At 37.3% G+C, this 19,937-nt stretch overlaps 1 protein-coding gene across 5 annotated transcripts in view; it reads right to left on the bottom strand.

Moving 5' to 3' along the window:
- The window catches only part of TNPO1 (transportin 1), a 92,115-nt gene that overhangs the window by 18,259 nt on the left and 53,919 nt on the right, over window positions 1-19,937 (bottom strand). For all 5 annotated transcript variants that reach the window (XM_087430206.1, XM_087430203.1, XM_087430204.1 and 2 more), the window contains 11 exons: window positions 17,858-17,980; window positions 15,906-16,024; window positions 10,709-10,769; window positions 9,984-10,152; window positions 7,037-7,189; window positions 5,895-6,120; window positions 3,087-3,258; window positions 1,753-1,839; window positions 504-611; window positions 214-372; window positions 46-133 (listed from right to left, as the gene is read on the bottom strand). In XM_087430206.1, coding sequence (XP_087286332.1) covers window positions 46-133; window positions 214-372; window positions 504-611; window positions 1,753-1,839; window positions 3,087-3,258; window positions 5,895-6,120; window positions 7,037-7,189; window positions 9,984-10,152; window positions 10,709-10,769; window positions 15,906-16,024; window positions 17,858-17,980 — 1,465 coding nt within the window. The remainder of the gene's footprint in view (window positions 1-45; window positions 134-213; window positions 373-503; window positions 612-1,752; window positions 1,840-3,086; window positions 3,259-5,894; window positions 6,121-7,036; window positions 7,190-9,983; window positions 10,153-10,708; window positions 10,770-15,905; window positions 16,025-17,857; window positions 17,981-19,937) is intronic.

Consider the following 19,937-nt stretch of genomic DNA (forward strand, 5'->3'; position numbering starts at 1 on the left):
TAAACATAACGTTAAAAATCCTACAGAAGTAGAAAATATTCATACCTATACAAGGTTTAACGTGCTGAAAGCAAGCTTTCGTCAGGTCACCTAACAGGGCAAAGGAACTCTGTCGAACTTCTGGCATTTTATCCTACAAGAAATAAGAAGAAATTAACTCCAACGTGACACAGAGAACCAGGCTTCAATCCACTTTAATTTAACCAGTCTCACCTGCATGCACTGATACATTAGTGTTAGAATGTTACTTCGGGCTACTAGCTGTTCGATGTTGCCGCCAAGTCCTTCCGCCAGGCCACTGAGTAAATCAAGAGCCACGATCATAAAATCTTTATCTGGAGCCTCATATTGATCCGGTTGAGCATTGTTCAGCTGAAATTAGACACAATTTTTTGAAAACTTACTTTGAATTAATTACAGAAGAAGTTTGTATACATCATGCCTATCCTTAGAAAAATGTTTATGATGCCAAGAAGAGAGAGACATAAAATTTTTTTAAATACCATGGCTTGTGCAAGGGTCTTCTGTACTAGGTTTACACAACGCTGATACACAGGTTCACAGTATGGAAGGAAGCCAGACTGCAAGGCTGTGGCAACTGAAGACAGGCACTAGAAAGAATAAAGTAGGTGAAAAATTTTGGGTATACTTCAGATTATGATAAATGCCTCCACGTGTACTTGGTCTGACCCTGGTCACTCATGAGCCTGCCCTCCTCACCGATTACAGCATGTCTATCTTCTCAAACCTCTCTTTTGGATGCCACTCCCTGATGTTAAGTTTGCCCGCCTGTCAGGGTAGGTTTCCTCAGAAAAAAATGTAAAAAAGTTCCTATAAGGAACGTTATCCTTCAAGAACAGATTAAGTATTATGTATTCCTATTTTTTTCCTCAAATATAAGAGAAATAGTTATTTATCCTCCTATCCTGATCAATGATGTGGGCAGACTTTACTGGGCATATTCTGAGCCCCTGCCTGAAAGGGAACATATTTAGCCATAATGATTCCTCTTGTTTTGTTGGGCCCAGAATTAGCCACTGCTCCTGGTCTGTACAGAAGTTTCTACTTCTCTGGCTAGGGACAATCCATGGCAGCAGTGGTGACCCCTAAAATGACAGGGGAACAAGAATGACACCGACTGAACTGGTTCTACTAAAAGTAATTCACCCGGGTTTAAGTCACCACATTTGATTGTGTGTTTAGTTATTTGCTATCATATAAAATTTCCTTTTGGTTAAAAAAAGTGTTTAGTACGCATGGAAAAAAACTTCAAACTAGACAGAAAAAATATAAAATGAAATCCCTCCTTATTAGCATCAAGTCCCAATGCTACTTCCCATATATGTGTAAGTATATATGTGATAATATATAAAAGAACTTAAACTATAGCTATATAAAGAAATATGGTTAAAGACAGACATATATATATAGATAAGGAAACATGGCTAAGATAACTTATCATCAGTTAAGTAGAGCAACTTAGAAAACATATATACTCCCGTCTACTTAAAGGGAAAAAAAAAGCATAACAGTCCATTATGCCTTTTCTATTTAACAGTATTTCTAAGTACAGATGTACCATAATTAAAGTAACAAGAAGTTACATATTTATTCAGCATTTTAACTGAAATGGTTCAGACTGCAATTCTATTAACATTTTACCTATCATCACATACACCCATTTTATATTTGGACATGTGTGTTTGATGAAACACACTGTTAGATTAACTAAATGTTACCAGCTTAGCATACCTCAAGCAAAGGGAAGAGATCTTTATCTTCATCCTTTAACATGTTCCATTTCTGGATCAGTGGAGGCATTAGCATCTGAATATATTCCTATTTACAAGGATGAAAAACACACAAAAAGCTCCACTATCATACGTAAACAAGTCCTCTCTGAGTCTATGAAAATTAAAATCCATTTAGATTAATTGTGCAAAATCATTGCAGAATGCATATTAAGACTCACTCTTTGCTCTACTTAACACCTTTAAAAACCTTATTTTTTTGGCCTATCTTTTAATTTATACGACCTTGTTCTGTTTTTAAGTCATCTTATATCCTTTTAGAAACAAAATGTATACAAATATACCGCTACATAAAAATTACCTGATCACAATCAGGGATGATTTATGTAAGTTTTACTCTCTAGTGACTGAATTTTTTTAGTCCTGGGGCCTGTGACATGTAATACGGCTCTTGCGGCACAATACGTTACAAATGACAGGTAAACTTATAGAGGCATTTGTAGAAAAAGATTCATGTCCTTATTTACACTAAGAATCTGTAAAACCAAGTAAAGACACACAGTAATCATGCCAACAATGGGCACAGATTTTAAAGGGTTTAAGACATTTAGAAACCCCCACCCCAAATAAAGCCAAACCAACATCAAAGCAAACCCACAAACCAAGTGTCCTGCACCAAAGTTAAGTCTAACTCATAAACACAGACAAGTTTTAAGACTTTTTATATAGCAATCATAAATATGAAATCTAGTCTTCAGCAGGGAATTTTCAGCTATATTAAAATTCTAATATTACTTAAATCCTATTAAACGAATCCAATTTCATCCTCCTCTTCTACTCTTAACAATACTAGAGACTGAGTTTGGCTCCCTAGCCACACGTCTTTTGTACCACTATTTAGCATTTTTAACCTCTTACCCCAATTTCTAATTGTTTTATCTAGTGTTCCCCATATCAGTAAAGTTCCGCTGAGAAAACAAAGCTGTCTATATGTGGGACTCTAAAGCTTTATGAAGTGGTAGATACAAAAACACTTGGAATTAAGTAACAAGTTTGAAATCCAGAGTATAAAACCTTGATCCCTTTTCCTTTAGTCACAATTAAAAGTGTCAGTGCATTCATCTGAGATGCTGCTGTAATTTCCACACCAAGCACGTATTTATTTTTTAATAATATTTAAATATACGTGCTGCCTTTTCAAGATCTAAATTCATAAAGTAGCAAACACTAAGTGTTCCTATCTCCCCAAACATTTTAATTTCCAAATATATGTTAACCTATTGACTGTAACTATGCTACATACTTTTTTCATAATAGTTAATCATAGACACTTACTGGTTTGTTTAAATGATGTCCTACTGAATCTGCTAACGTTCCTATGGCATCGTAAAGAATGAGCAGGTTCTTATGCTGGTATTTACTAAATGCGAAGACCAAAGTATCAAGTATGTAAGCCAGGTAAGGAACAAGTTCTGTACAAGCCTCCTCTTCCAGGGTAGCAAAGGCACTGTAATTTTAAAAAAGAGAGCATTACTGTCGCAGAAAAGAAATAGCATATAACAGAGATAGGAAACTAAGTCTACAGTTTATAGAATATCTATGTACACCTTACATGCAGCACACTAGGTGCTTATTTTTATTATTTCTTTCCTGTTCCTTATCACTTCTTTCAAAAAGGCTGTCACCTATAGGCATCTGCTTAACTACAATGGTAAAATCTAAAACTAAAATGTTGTTGATTCTTTATTTACTCATTTTACTATTTATTAGTCAGAGTGCTAGGGATACAGGAATGAACAGTGTCCCCGTTCTCAGGGGGCTTACATTCCACCACCTGTTCCAGATTGGTGAAATCAGAAGGAAAATGGCTACACTCTTACACTTTACCTTTCAGGTGCATGCCAAGGGTCACAAAACGGTAGCAACATCATTAACACTTAGTGCGTCTGTGATGTGTAAGAACACAGCAGTGTCAGGACCTTTCATACGTTTCTTAGTCGGGGGGGAATGGGGTGATGTATGTCAAAGGGCACACATTTTCAGTTATCAGAATACATTCTGAGCTCTAATGTGCAGCATGGTGACTGTAGATAATAATTCGGTATTGTATACTCAAGGGTTGCTGAGAGGAGGTTGTAAGCATTCTCACCGTACACACCAGAGTGGCCTATGTTAACTATGAGAGGTGATGGATGTGTTAACTATCTTGATCTTGGTAATCGTTTTACAATATATACATATCTCAAACCACCACACTGTACACTTTAAATATATGCAATTATATTTGTCAACTATTCCTCAATAAAGTTAAAAAAAAGTTTCTCTAAGCCTTACTATACATTAGAGTGCACAACGCATTTGTTGTTATAAATTTGCCTTATGTAATGATTATCTATTAGGACAAATGTATAAGAAAGGAAAAAACTCTGGAGTCTCAGTGTAATTACTTCAATTTAGACCTAAATTTGTCGACTAAGGTATATCTGCCTCTTCATTTCTAAAATTAAGGTCTGTATTATTTTCTGTTCTACCCAGTTAGGAATTTCCTAAAATGATAGGCTTAAGCCATATGTTAATGCCAGTCCTGGTCATTAGCATTGCAACTATTGATCTATTTCCTTCATAGCACCTGCCACAAATTGTAATTATATAGTTGTTCAGTACTCACTACTGGTCTGCAAGTTTCGAGATGGCAGGGACTATAAGCCCAGCGTTAGTATATGCCTAAACATTAGTAGAGAGCTAAAAAAACTTAATGAATAAACTAAAGGAAATTAAACATATTCTGTATCCTCCCCGCACTTAAAAAATTCAGTGCTGGGGCTGGCCCCAGAGTGTGCGGTTAAGTTCAGGGCGCTCTGCTTGGGCGGCCTGGGTCGAAGGTTCGGATCCCAGGTGTGGACCTACATCACTCGTCGGCCACACCGTGGCAGTAACTCACATATAAAGTAGAGGAAGACTGGCACAGACGTTAGCTCAGGGCTAATCTTCCTCAAGCCAAAAAAACCAACAAGCTATGTCTCAAATAACTTAAATGGAAGTGAAGGTGATATGCTCTGGAAAACTGTGTTAAATGACTTAAGATTCATATGAAAGTATTAAAACTGTTTCAAAAAAATTTAAATAAAAATTACAAAAAAAAAAAAAGATCAGTGCTATTAATCACCAAAGCCCCCTTGCTCGACTTTCTTTCATCTCATTAAGAATGAGCACTCTTCCAGGTATTTTGCTTTAGATTTGGTCAAGTCCAACTCCATTCAAATTTACCGTCCACTTGGGGCCGGCCTGGCGGTGTAGTGGTTAAAGTTCACGCACTCTGCTTTGGTGGCCCGGGGTTTGCATCCCAGGTGCGGACCTACACACTGCTCATCAAACCAAGCTGTGGCCGCATCCCATGTGCCAAATGGAGGAAGACTGATACAGACGTTAGCTCAGGGACAATGTTCCTCAAGCAAAAAGAGGAAGATTGGTGACAGATGTCAGCTCAGTGCCAATATTCCTCACCAAAAAAAAAAAAAAAATTACTTTCCTCTTTTTCAACAGTGATTTCTTCCTATTAACAAAGTCAATGGTAAAACCAATTCTATTTGAAAAATTAAGAGCTATAATGAAAAGTAGCAGGCCCTTTTTATAACATAAAGGTTTGTTCCAGAAAACTGGAATATCTGTAGCAATGACGCTGACTTCCAGCCTGGTCTATAAACAGAGACAGCCTCAAACCCAACGGACAGGGCAGCTACTTGAGCAGATCCACTAAGAACAGAGGACAGTCCCTGTGGGACCGTCTGTGGAGTAATGCTAGCTGACTGTAGACCAACGATGGGAATCTGCTCAAACTTCGTTACTTCCTTCAAGAGTAGGACCCTTGCACCGCCACTCCAGACGTCCGCGGGAACTAGGATGGAAGCAGATTCTACTGTCGTCACAGCCACTGAATGGAAAAATGAGTTGAAGAACCAGCCAAGACTGAGGTCTAGTTAGGATCACATCTGGAGTTACAAAATCATCATGTGCAGGCTCCAGGTAACAAAAGCCCCACTAATGTTTAATACCACCATTCCATCACAAGGTTGAAATCAGTTTCTCACTGAAATACCCACTCTCTTGCCCCACAATGACCATTCTGTTATGACTCTGTCCCACCTGCAGGCAGCTTCCTGTACTCTCTTGTTGCTATCCAGGATACGCTTTAGCAGTTCTGTCATTAATGGCTTCAGGTACGTATCTGGGGGCTGGCTGACTACCCAGTGTGCATAGCGGCTAAGAGTCCAGCACGTTATGGAACGCACAAGAGCCTTTTTATCAGAGAGGCACTGGATAAGGTGAGGAATGAGCTCAGGCAGGTATGGAATCATGCCTTGCATGCAACCTAGAAAAAAATAACAAATCTTTCAGAAAGTGCTAAAATTTGGTTAAAACAATTATTTCGGTTGAATATTAAACCAATAAATGCATCCATAAAAAATAATCAGATCATCTCCATTGCAATAAGTATACACTTATGTGCTGCCTGATGATGTTCAGGTCAACGACAGACCACATATACAGCAGTGGTCCCATAAGACCAGTACCAGAGCCCAGGTGTGTGTTAGGCTGTACCACCTGGGTTTGTGTAAGTTCACTCTGTGATGTTTGTACAAAGACGCATTTCTCAGAACGTATCCCTGCTGCAAAGCAATGCATAACTATACTGTAATAATCTACTCTGAAATTATTAAAAAAAAAAAAAAAAAAATTGAAACGCGAGCTAACTGCTCCTGAGTATCCTCCAGTAGGGTTAGGATCTCACATTTTACTTCTGCTACACAATTTATGGCTTTCAGAAATGCCTGTAAAATGCTTCAACTTTTGGTAGAGACGTATACAGCCAGGAGAGAATACGGTAGAGGATGACGACACTCTTGACTTGGCACGTTTCTTAAACTTACTGGAACAAAGTTATTTTTTTTTTAGCAATGAGGATGCTTCTGACAGAGTCCTCTCAATTTGTTGCCTTTATTATAAAAAAAGCATTTGCAAAATATCTGGCTGGGGTTATAAATATGCCTATGCCTAACTGGTTTAAAGTAAAAACTTATCCTAAGATGGCTTTTGGATTCAAATATCCTTTTTAAGGTTAATGTGGATCACAGTCTTGTCTACCCCACATCAGCAACAGAAGAGCAAAGAAGTGTGTGAATTCAAGAGCAAACAGTCTTTGCTTAGAGAGGAACAATTCCTTACAGCAGCCTGGCCACATCAGCGCCTATTGAGAACTTGACAGTTCAAATGTGACTTCGACTTACCTTCAGCAATTGCTCCTAAAACCAAGATGCCTGATTCTTTAACAACCCATTCATGATGAAAAAGTAATTCTTTCAAAAGGGGCAGAATATGTGGCAAAAGCTCATCACGATAAACATTTGCAAGAACATCTAGGGCAGCAGCAGAACATTTTCCTAAGGAAATAGTTAATTAAAAAATATTACATTAACCTCTATTATTGTTTCGTTATATATACACATATATATACACACAAAATGAGTATCTGTTGCATGTACAAAACTTCATTCACACCTCCGCAGTTTCAAAGAATTAAACAGGAGGCAGTCGGTCACATGAAAAAGACCTCTATTAACAAGAATACTTTATGACCAAGAATTAGCAAGCTAATTATAAAGATATTCTATTCTGTACATGACTGCCATATTAGAATTCTTTTATCTATATAGAAAATCAAAACAAATACTGTTCCACTCAGGTTAACGCTTCTAGGATACAATGCCCACTGCTACAATCCCAGAGCAAAATGTGTACATTTATTATTTCTACTTAACATTCCTAGTGGGAGATCATTCAGAATCAAATACATAAAGACTTAGGTGGAGAGCAGGCAAATAAACTGGAACAGAAGTACCAGTACACGAAGCATAAAATACGCTGGAAAACATTCTTTACAGACAAAGGAGATATTAACTATGAGACTATATATCAATTCAGATTTCATTTAATGTAATAATTTAGAAAAGAACAAAAAAATGGAAAAGAACGAAAACATAATTATCCCAATTTTTCCCAACGTGAACTAGGCATAATAAATGGTTAATAACAAACTATTAGACCATGGTAAAATCCTTTTTTTTTAAAAAAAAGCTGTTACATTGGCCAGAAGTAACAACTTACTCATCAATAAGGGTCTTAGTTATACTGTACGGTAGATCCATACAAATGAATATTCTATTGCCATGAAACAGAATGAAATCTACAGGGGTTGATACAGAATGAATTAAATGTATGGAAAAGAACCAAGTATATATAATCTTATTTCACTTCTACAAAGTCAACCTCCTCTCCAAAAAAGAAGATATACATGTGTTTTCCTGTATGCGCACAGAAAAGCTTCTGGAAGGATATATAAAGATGGGTGGGATGTAAAGAGGAAGTAGTTTCCCCCCTAGTCCAATGTACATTACTACTTCTGTAGAGTTACCTATATAATCTTAATCCATCCTGCCGCCAGCCTGAAAGTGGGGATACACAGGAGGTAATGTGTGACAGTAAAGACTGTGGGTTCTTGTACTGTGTGAGATTTGGATTCCTTGACTAGATGTGCCACCAGCACTGTGCTAACCTTGGGCAAGTATCTCTCTCTCTGGTTTCCTTACTTACGTAAGGCTGCTAGAAAGATTAAATGTGATATGCATGCAAAGTCCTTGGCCTAGTGCGAGGCACATCAGGCGCTCTGAGCAACTGCTAGTTACAGGAAGCTAAATGGGCAACAGAGGAATCACTATTATTTAACCAAACGAATCACACAGTACAGGCTGATGATTCATGTCCTTAACTGCTTCCTCAGTTACTAGAAATCTCAAGAGTCTGAATTACACCAGTGGTTCTCAACAGGGGGTGATTTTGTTTCACAGGGGACATTTGGCGATGTTGGAGACATTGCTGGTGGTCACAACTGTGTGTGTGGGTGCTGCTGGCATCCACTGGGTAGAGGGTGCTGCTCAACACCCTACAATGTACAGGACAGCCCCCACACCAAAGAATTATGTGGCCCCAAATGTCAATAGTGCTGAGGTTGAGGAACTCCGGACTAGAGCAGAAGAGCTTTAAAAACCAGAAAGCAAGCAAGCAAGCAAAACACAAGAGTCTCAGTTCCTCCCCGAGTTATTTAATTAGAGTGTGGCCTAGGATGCTGGCTCAACAGATGATGTGGATTTGCAGCTAAGGTTGAAAACTAAAAGATTTAAAAAAGCATATTTTCTAAGTTTAATGTGACAAAGCAATTTATACATTTTAGAACTATCCATGATAACCAGCTAATTCTCATGCAAACTATCACAAAAAATAAGTTTATATTAGGGAAATAGAAAAAGCTTGTGGCCAACGTTCCTATTATATAGTATCAAACAATAGATAGCCTTTTGAGAAATGGCAGTTTGCGGTAAGAAGTCTTTTTTAAGGAATATACTAAAGTTAAACATAAGAACAGACCCCAGGAAAATGCACAGCAAGACCACAACACCACTTCACACCCACTAGAATGGCTATAATAAAAAAGACAGACAACAGGTGTTGGCGAGGATATGGAGAAAGAGGGACCCTCCGACACTGCTGGTAGGAAAGTGAGTGGTGCTGCCACTTTGGAAAACAGCATGGCAGTTCCCCAAAAGGGTAAACAGAGTTACCATATGACCCAGTGAAAACACACATCCACACTGAAACTTTACATAAATGTTCATAGCATCACTGCTCACAATCGCCAAAAGGGGGAAACAACGAAATGTCCATCAACTGATGAATGGATAAATAAGATGTGGTCTATTCATACAACAGATTATTCTTCCATAATAAAAAGGAATGAAGTACTGATACATGCTACAACATGGATGAACCTTGAAAACCACTTAAAATGAAAGAAGACAGTACAGAGGACCACATACTGTAGGATTCCATTTATAGGGAAAGTCCAGAACAGGCAAACCCATAGAGACAGAACATAGACTGGTAGTTGCTTGGGGCTGAGGGACTTGGAGAAAATGGGGAATGACTGTATTGGGGACGGGGTTTCTTTTGGAGTGATGAAAATGTTCCAAAATTCACTGTGGTGATGGCTGCACAACTCTGTGAATATGCTAAAATTCAGTGAATTGTACCCTTTAACGGGTGAATTGCACGGTATGTGAATTATTTCTTGATAGTACTGTTATCCAAGCAAGCAACTGTGCTTTTCCCTCTCTGGCTTACTTAGATTCCAGTCAGAAATTGTATCGTCGTCATCAATTTCGTCGTCGTCATCATCTTCCTCTTCAATTCCATCTTCATCATGCTGCTGAGCCACCGTCCTTGAGCGATGAAAACGTGGCCTTATATCCTGTTCACTATCAGGAATAGTTTCATCTTCTTCAACATCACCCTGTTGTTTTAAAAAGAAAAATTTTGGTGCTATTCATTATAAGCTAATAATATGCACAGGAGTAAAAGAATCAGAATATCCAGAGATGATGAGGTCATGCACAGGATTTCGAAGTCTACTCCTTCATTAGGAACCACTCCCTGTGCACAGAATAGTTCTTTGTGAAGGGAAGAAATGACTACCATATAACACCTGTTAGGTGCCAGGTACTTCAACAGCATTACGTTGCCTCCCACCAGCTGGTACAATCCAGAGTACCTGAATCACATTCAGATCATATTTAAGATCTTTTAAAATAAACTCTAGATAATTTGAATTGACAGGAAATTAATGCTAAGTCTACTAGTGTAACACGTAGTTCCGATTAAGTTGGAGTCGATTTCCACCCAAATCTGTTGTGTTTGCTTCTGTCTTTGAACTCCGTAGTACAGAACATACAACAGGAAGCCTATAGACATAGGGTCTATTCTAAATAAATGTTCTACTTGTCAAATTCAAAGATTTACTAAGTCATTAAAAATAACCTTCCCTGTTCATCAGAAAACAGTTTCCTTACCTTAAGTAGGATAATATCTATATCTGAGTACTTCATGCCATTCACTAACACAGGAATCAACCTATAGGGAAATGAATTCATGAAACAAAGATCTCAACAGAATTACTAAAAAGTCTTAACAACCACATGTTTACTAATAATACCAGTGAGACAACCACCACAGCTAAGACACCACAGTTGTCTTGGGGAACATTCTGTGATGTCCGCCCTTCTCACACAATGAGTACTCCTGATACACACCTCAGGCATTTTACATACTCAGGCATGGGACTCACTGGATAGAATCTTAGTGGGAATACGGCAGCTTGTCAACAGCACTTAGAAATAAAAACAGTAACAAAAAAATAGCAATTTTTCCCCTAAGATTTTATCCCAAATAAACTAATATTCCCTTTTTTTTTTTTTTTTGTGAGGAAGATCAGCCCTGAGTAAACATCCATGCCAATCCTCCTCTTTTTGCTGAGGAAGACCGGCCCTGGGCTAACATCCATGCCCATCTTCCTCTATTTTATATGGGATGCTGCCACAGCATGGCTTAACAAGCGGTGCATTGGTGCGCGCCTGGGATCCGAACCTGCGAACTCTGGGCCGCGGCAGCGGAACGCATGCATTTAACTGCTGCGCCACCAGGCTGGCCCAAACATTCCCAATTTTCAAAGACTGATGTTCCTTGATCCAATATCAAAAATACCGGAAACAATCTACACATCCATCATTTAGGGCTTGGTTAAGCTAAAAAAAAAAAAAAAAAAAACCAACCCAAAACCAAAAACCAACAACCCAGTTGTAAGACACATACAGCACATTTCCATTTGAGTTAAAAAATAATGAGATTACTCATGTAATTACCTGTATACACAGACTATCTAGGAAGGATATACAAGAAACTGCTATCTTTGGAGAGGGGAGTAAGTAGGCTAAAAAAGGACAAAATTCCTCTTTTATCACCAAATGGTATGACCTTTTCACAATGAGGCTACGTTCAGTATTTGTATTCCTTTTAATAAAAAAGATGACAGTGTTTAAAATATAAAAACAAAGTAAGTCTAAAGAAATTTATCCAAAAGAAATAACGCAAAAAGAAAAAAAGCTGAAAAGTTAGGGAATTTAAATTTTAGTTTCTTGGCCTGGCCCCATGGCTTAGTGGTTAAGTGCTCACGCTCCACTTCTCCAGCCATGCTGAGGCCACGTCCCACATACAGCAACTAGAAGGATGTGCAACTATGACATACAACTATCTACTGGGGCTTCGGGGCGGGGAAGGAGGAGGATTGGCAATACATGTTAGCTCAGAGCCGGTCTTCCTCAGCAAAAAGAGGAAGATTAGCATGGACGTTAGCTCAGGGCTGACCTTCCTCACAAAAAAAAAAAAAATTTTTAGTTTCTTAAGAAATTAAGAGAAACTTAAATTTCCAATAAGAAAATAGTTACATAAATCATGATATCATAGCCAATCTGAAATACTATGTAGTCATTAAAACAGAAGCATGATGTCTGTAAACATGGAATTCCAGGTATACTGGAATATTTATGGTGTCTAGTTTAAAAAAAAAAAATACTTATCGGGGCTGGCCCCGTAGCGTAGCGGTTAAGTGTGCGCACTCCGCTGCTGGCAGCCTGGGTTTGGATCCAGGGCGCACACCGACGCACCACTTGTCAGGCTACGCTGTGGTGGCGTTCCACATAAAGTGGAGAAAGATTGGCATGGATGTTAGCCCAGCGCCAGTCTTCCTCAGCAAAAAGAGGAGGATTGGCATGGATGTTAGCTCAGGGCTGATCTTCCTCACAAAAACAAAACAAAAACAAAAAACTTATCAAAACACATAAATAAAGGTCAAAACACTAACTTCAGTTCCTCTTGTGGCTGTAATAATTTTAAGCTTTGATAGGTTTCTTAAGCTTTGGTGATTCATTTTCTCACTGGCCTATCAAAAACACATTAAAGAGTCTACGAAGGACAAAAGGTACAAGAACACTTCGGAAACATTTAACAAAGTCTCATTTAACATTTAGCTAGTATAACATAACTAGATAAAATTTATAATACATAGAACCATATTCTGTAAGCTACAGGCATTTTGCAGGAGAACGAGGTCCATCTGAATCACCAATAGTTAAATCATTTATGATCTCTGTCAACAATTTCAGGGAAAGTGAGGACAGATGGCAGTCTGTAAAATGCTGAAGAGTTAAATACGAGGTAAGGTAAAGAAGTGAAGACAGAGCCTCATCTATTCTTTGAATCTTTTTAAGATGGAAGAAATGGCAGCAAGTTAAAAAGTTATGGAGAACAGGTAACAGAGAGGGGAAAGTTGAAAGAGAGAATGTATCTTATCTAATGGAGTGAGGTCTCTGAGGTAAGAAAAAAATTATGCCATCCAAGACCATAAATAGAAAGATTGGTTAGGAAGAGGATAACTCACATGAAAATCTATCTGTAAGTTTTGGGGCAAGATGAAGGGTCCCCTGTCTTCCCTGTAAAGCAGAAGTGCTCAAAATGAATGAAGATAACTTCAGAAGAAGGATAAAGCTTTGAAACAGTTGCTCTGGTGAATGGAAGATAAAAGCTGATTTCGAACAAAAAAAATTGGCAGATAGTGTGGAGGGTCGACTTGACGCTGAAGGCCATGGATTTCTATGGCCATCAATCCTCCTGGCAGTGTAACTTTTCCCAACAGTATTTAACAAGACACAAAGACAGTTCAATTAATCCAAAGCAGGGGAGATGCAGCGTAGCTGAAGGCTTATGGTCAGTGCAGTTGATGTGTGGATCATGATGTCTGTGTCATGACAGATGTGCAGGAAATAAGGACCCATAAAACCGGGCAAGTAAGAAAATGAGGTTGGGAAGTGAGATACAGGAGTTAACTGTGACCCTGTGGCAATATGGCGTATGTCTGCTGAATTCCAATCATGCAAGGCAGACCATTATTTTTGAACATGTCTAACTGTCAAGAAGCATTGTCCTGAAGCCTCATGTAGCTACTGAAAAGAAGAGAACTTATAATGCCACATCATGGAAAGGCAATGATGTTAACACCAACGACGAATGTTCAATGAGTACTTAAATATGTGCTGGGCATTGGGTTAATCGTTCTACATGAATTAATCCATACAGCAGCCCCAGGAAATAGTAATGTATAATAATAAAGGTGGGAAAAAGTCAAAATAATTTTGGGGGAAAAAAAAGATAGGAAATGAAAACCTGCTTTACCAGATAGCAAAATATATTATTAAATGTTCAATAACCAAAAGAGTACACCACTGGTTAAAAAAAATAGAACTATATAGCCCAGAAACAGATAAAAGAATTGAATGTCATCCCTTGTTACATGAGTACTTTCTATGTGAGTTCATATTAATAAGAGAAACCTCATTACATACACAATTTTGATGCCTAGGCAAACATTTTTTGCTTATCCTAAACAAGAATCTGGTTAACAGAGCTATTTGGAAAAACAAGCTCTTCTATCATGTTTTTTTTAACCTCAGCATCAGATAGATGCTGATATTCTCCCATCTTCACAATGCATTATTTCAACTAAAATAAAAGCAGCCTTGTTTTATATAAAAATGGTTTCCAAACCAGTGGTCTGGAAGACATAAATCAAACCCAGCTACGACTGGCTTAAGTTGTTTATACATTAATTAATTTACACAGCAAAATGGGAAATGCTGAATTTTTAGCCTGCTACCAAGTTCCTGCTTGCTTTAAGGATGTTTAGATTTTATCAGTGTAATGACAGAGTCAGAGCATCTAGCTATAATTGTGTATTATCAGTAATTATCTCCTAACGTTATAGCTTAGGTTTTCATTAATAATTCCTCTTCAGTTTTTATAAGAATTAACACCTGTTTATATGACTTTTAGAATTATATGATCCTATAGTAAGAAACAAGCATACCATAAAAGTGACATCACATATTAGGGAGAAAAGGAAGAATAATTAAAATATAGACTTTCTAAAGAAAAAAATCCATCTAGCACATCACCTTACAACTCACTCCCAAAGAATTTACTGGAAAACTTGACTATGTTCTTTTTCTTTTCTATGAAAACGAGAACATCCCAGTACCGTAAATATCTGAAACATGTGATGCCACTAATACTACAACATATTAAAACAAATGGTTTTGTTTTTAGCTTATCCATTTGGCTAAGAGTAGAGAAATTATAATTAATGGCTGGCAAAAGTTGTGATAGGATGGGACATGCTGGTGGGGTGTAAAGCGGCATAACTTCACTAGAGAACAATTTGGAATATTTACGAAGAAGCTTTAAAATGCTCAGACCATATGACCTTGGTCAAAATTACTTCTAGGAATTTTACCTGAAAGAAACAACCACTTATGGACAAAGAAAGATGCTCACTCCAGGATTATTTATGATTAAGAAAGCACACAACATACAATAACTGAAAAAAAACTTTCAGCACTAACTATAGCTAGATGCTACGTTAAGTGCTCTACATACTATCAAGTTTAGCTCTTCCCAAAACACCCTTGAATATATGGTATTTGGTATATGGTACTAACACGAAAAAAACCCAAAAAACAAACAAAAAAAAACATTAAAAGACAACACAGCAAAGATACTAACAGTGAATACTCGGGGTGGTGAAAATCTAGGAGATTTTAAGTTCCCTGCATTTTAATTTTCTTCCACAAGCCTGTATTACTTTATTTTCAAAAGAATCTAAGTATTACTTTTAAAATACATATATCAAATCATTATGTTGTACACCCCAAACTATACAATGTTTTATGTTAATTATAGCTCCATAAAACTAGAAAAAACATATTTTTAAAAATAACTGATTTAACAGCACTCATTGGGTTAAATAAAAATAGGATTAACAATAGGTTAACCATAAATTTCATAGCATCACAACTAGTAGGAAATGATTTTTGGGGAAAAAATCCACACCAGAGTCCATGGTCGAATTACAAAAAAAAGAACTGTGCCATGAATTATCCAAAATTAATTATGATTTAGAATAAACCATCCTCACATAATTAAAAAAAAATGTAATCGCTTCTCAAAAAACCTCTTTATTTGTGCCAACAGTAAAATTAAGTCTGACTTCTTTAGAACTTCACTCTCTGATGGCAGAAGAATGCAACCTAAAAATATAAAAATGAGGAATCACTGTTAAATTCAAGAACAAAAGTAGCATTCATAAGAAGAAACACTTACTTAGGAAGATGCCTTATGAGTACATCTTTGCATATTGGTTGCTCAGCCAAAGTGAGCCAAAATTCACAGGCTTCTAAAGCCACATTTTCATCTTGATCTTGGGTCCTCTGTAGCATGTACTGTAAACAAAAGAGGCTTAAAATTAATCAGTTCAAATCATACATTAAAATAAACCTAATCTTATTTCAACAAGTTAAAGGTCCTCTGCCATGGCCTTCTACTTCATAGTGGTTCTCAACCTAGGCTTTGGATTTTAAACAAGTTTCCTAGTCAATTCTAACATGCAGGCAAACTTAAGAAACTACTGCTTTAGAACACTGCCTAATGAAAAGTGTTCAACACAGGTGTTATCTGTTTCCGTACAGGTGTATTTTGTTTCATGAAACCATAAGATGTTTAAAATGTGAGTAGTAATAATCAAACATTAAGTCTTCTTAGAAACATTAAAATAAAAAACTCCATTAGACCTTCCTTAAAATGAAGACTCTTTTTATAACATAACTACTCAAACTGTCTCTTGTAATGGATATACTTTCACATAAAGAGATATTGACTATTATACAATTACAAAAGTTAATTTTTTTAAATTTGGAAAGAAATAGCGACATTTCTTAGTGCAACTATAACTTGTAGTTTCCAACAAAATAGGTTTAGCATGTCCTCTGAACATACTAAGCAAAACTCATTTTTAGTTGGAGGAATATCTGATCCCCAAATTTATCCAAAGGCTTAGTGTCTACCCCTCTTTGCCTAAATGAACATCTCACATGACAAAATATGACAACACAAAGTTGTGATAGGCCAGCCACTATTACATTCCACACCATGTCCCACTACTACGCTGAGTATTGCTGAAGAAAGAACTTCAGCATTATAAATTAGGCTCCCCAGCTGTGACATGGCCCTAACAAATGATAAAATGTCTTTCTTAACCTTCTGGTTAGCTCCAAACTCTCTTGCTCAACTTTCAACCAACCCCACCTGATTCTTCTAAACACCTCGCAGCGAGAGTAGGCCCATCAGGGAAATGTCACTTCCCATCTCCTACTGCTGCGTCTCCTCATCTCTACAATTGTCCTTCTCAGTGTACTGCAACAAGAGCTGCTGCACATTATAGGTGCTAGCCTTCTTCTCACAGGTCGTAGACCCCATCCTTTAGGAAAAGATCTTCCCTCTCCACACTGTACAGATCTCTGAAGTGAAAGACAGGATCTAGATATTGTACTATTTGATACACTTGCAAAGCCATCTATTACTCATGTACAACTATATCCAGTAACGTGGAAATCAGGTGGTCGAGTCTGACTCGAGCAGTACTGAGTACCAGCCAAATTATTTTGTTCTAATAATCACTATATCTTGTTATTATGTATTCCTTCCTTTAAAAATGGCTAAACTGTGATCAATGTACTTAGAATTTCCTAATAAAATTATTTTAACCCCATGGGGATTGAAAGAGAGGTTTTTAAAATCTAAATCAAAATCCATTGCTGGAACTAACTATAACAGTTATGTATTTTCTACTCAGAAATCTCATTGTGACCATAAATCACAAGTTGATCAGATCAATTTTGCCAGCAATGGGTAGAAAACAAACTCTTTAATTCTAAACTCCAATGACCAAGAATATGCCACTTAATCTACTCCAGCTTTATTAATCACTTAGCCTAACCCATATCTACTAAACACAAATAATCTACATCTAAATATTTCCTAGTTATCCTGGTTAAAAGCTATGTACTCCTTTAAACCACTTTTCCCCTCTTCAACATCTTAAATCTCATGAAAGAAAAATCACCATAAAGATAATTTATAATCTTATGACAATCATAACTATTTTTTATAGTTATATGTTAAATAAACTGGAAAAAGTGGCTTCACATCACACATTTTCTGCCCAGGATGTTCCTGGGGGAATGATGAGACGCGAGCCTTTCAGCTGTCTGTGTTACCTCGACTATGTTATGCATGTGAGGAAGCAGGCGGTCCATTCGCACTTCCAGCAGCATCACCAGTGCTCGGCACACGTTTTTTCGTACCTCTGGTTCTTCATCACCAGCCAACGCAAAGAGATTCTATTGCAACAAGAAACATTTTTTTCTAGTTAAATATTCCAATATGTTAGAGAGGTTCATATATAATAACCAGTAATACGCAAATTGGTAACATTTAAAGAAACCCTAAGAAGATACAGTACAAATAAAGAGTGAATTAATTGGTCTATAATATTAGGTTATAAAGTAAGACCATTAAATGTAGGCTAACTGCAAAAAATCACGATTTTGGTATATGATCTAAAGCCATTCTTTCTGATAAAGTATGCTCGGTTGTGTTTTGAGGTAGTTTTTTAGCTTGTGAGAATAAAATCATGTCATTAGGACACAGTGGCGCTCATCCAGCTCACCCAGAAGAAGAGATCATCATGAAAATACCACTTGATTTACCCTTCAAAATTACCGTCTGTCAAGAGATTATTCCTAACAACCTGACTCGCAAGGTGGTAACAGATACAAGTTCTATAAAAGCATCAATTGGGAAATAAATACTGAGTTTCTAACAACTTAACCCTAAACTTCTGTTGTTCACCGAGTCAACTACTGAAAAAATAACAAAAGCAGCAATCGATCTCATGCTGTTCTTAACAAGTTTTTCTACAAGGCAAAAGAAAAATGTTGGAATGAACAACTGACTATTTTGTTTAACCTTCACAACTCCGAGATTTATTATTCACTTTCATAAAGAAATGGAAGTTTAGACGTTAAGTAACTTGCCAGCCAGCTGGGGATCTGAATTTGGTTTTTGTGGAATCATGAAAAAGTCCACGCTCATTTCACTACACCAACAAGCCTCCGCTACAAAAACAAGTTGTCTCTTGTAGAGGATGCCAGTGGGATGTGAGAAGAAAAACAATAAGCATCCCCATCTCACTCCTGAAATTTTACTTTATTTACACACACAAAGATACACACATGCATTAAAAGCAGTGAAAAAATCACTCAAAAAAATAAGTAAAATCCAATGTGTCCCACTGTTTTCTCCCAGAAAATCACCGAAACGTCTCCAAATAGATGACAAGAAAGCGGGTCAGACGACGGAGAAGTTCAAATATCAACGTGACAGCATGCGAAGCACTGGCGGAGCATCTTAAAAACGCTGATTTCCCCAAGTCTTGCCTCTATACCTGACGCTCTCAAACTGTTGTTCCTCTTTTAATTAGATATATTTTACACGGTCAGAGAAGAATACAGTTCTTCCAGCAGGCACTGCCTATATGTTAGTTACACATCCTTCATTATATCTGACGTTTTAAGTATGAACACCCAGTTTTGCCAGGGAATGTTATAGCCACGTGTTAGCGACCAAAACACTTCTCATCAACCTTGTCAGACATTAAATGTAGACATGACACCAGCCCCTGAAGAATACACTGAAAACTGCAGGAAATAATTAATCCATTTATTCATTTAGCAAATAGTTCTTGAGGGCCTACTATGTGTCAGACACCTGCTCTGGGGGTTTACTGCTCTTGTAGGAGGGAGAACTGGTTGAATCTCGTAGGATTATCAAGTAGCAAAGAAGTGCTAATACGGTATTTAACACTAATGGAAAATATTTTTAAATGCTGGGAAATGTTCTTGCCCCACTTGCTGAGTATGGTCCTGTGGAATTTTTATTTTCAGAGAGAATGTAATTTCTTTTATTCTAAACTATATTTCTGTATAAGATGCTGGTATGTCTATTACTGTTCCCTTTATTAAGCTGTGAAAGGGAAATACCAAGGAAATACTATTATAATTAAAACAAAAACTACTACTACTTCTAAAAACAACAGCAGTAGATAACAGGTAGAGTGCTTACACTGCGGCAGGCATGTTGCAATTTATTTATAGCAAATATCTTTTTAACAATGCAACAAGGGAGGTCCACTCTTAGCCTCATTTTACAGACAACGAAACTGAAAACATCAGCTAAATAAGGAGCCCAAGCTACTAAGCTGTGAAGCTGAATTTAAACCCAGGCAGCCTCATTCCA

This window comes from Ceratotherium simum, chromosome 4 (assembly GCF_057802395.1).
Source record: "Ceratotherium simum simum isolate JZ-2026a chromosome 4, ASM5780239v1, whole genome shotgun sequence".
Classification (NCBI taxonomy): Eukaryota; Metazoa; Chordata; class Mammalia; order Perissodactyla; family Rhinocerotidae; genus Ceratotherium; species Ceratotherium simum.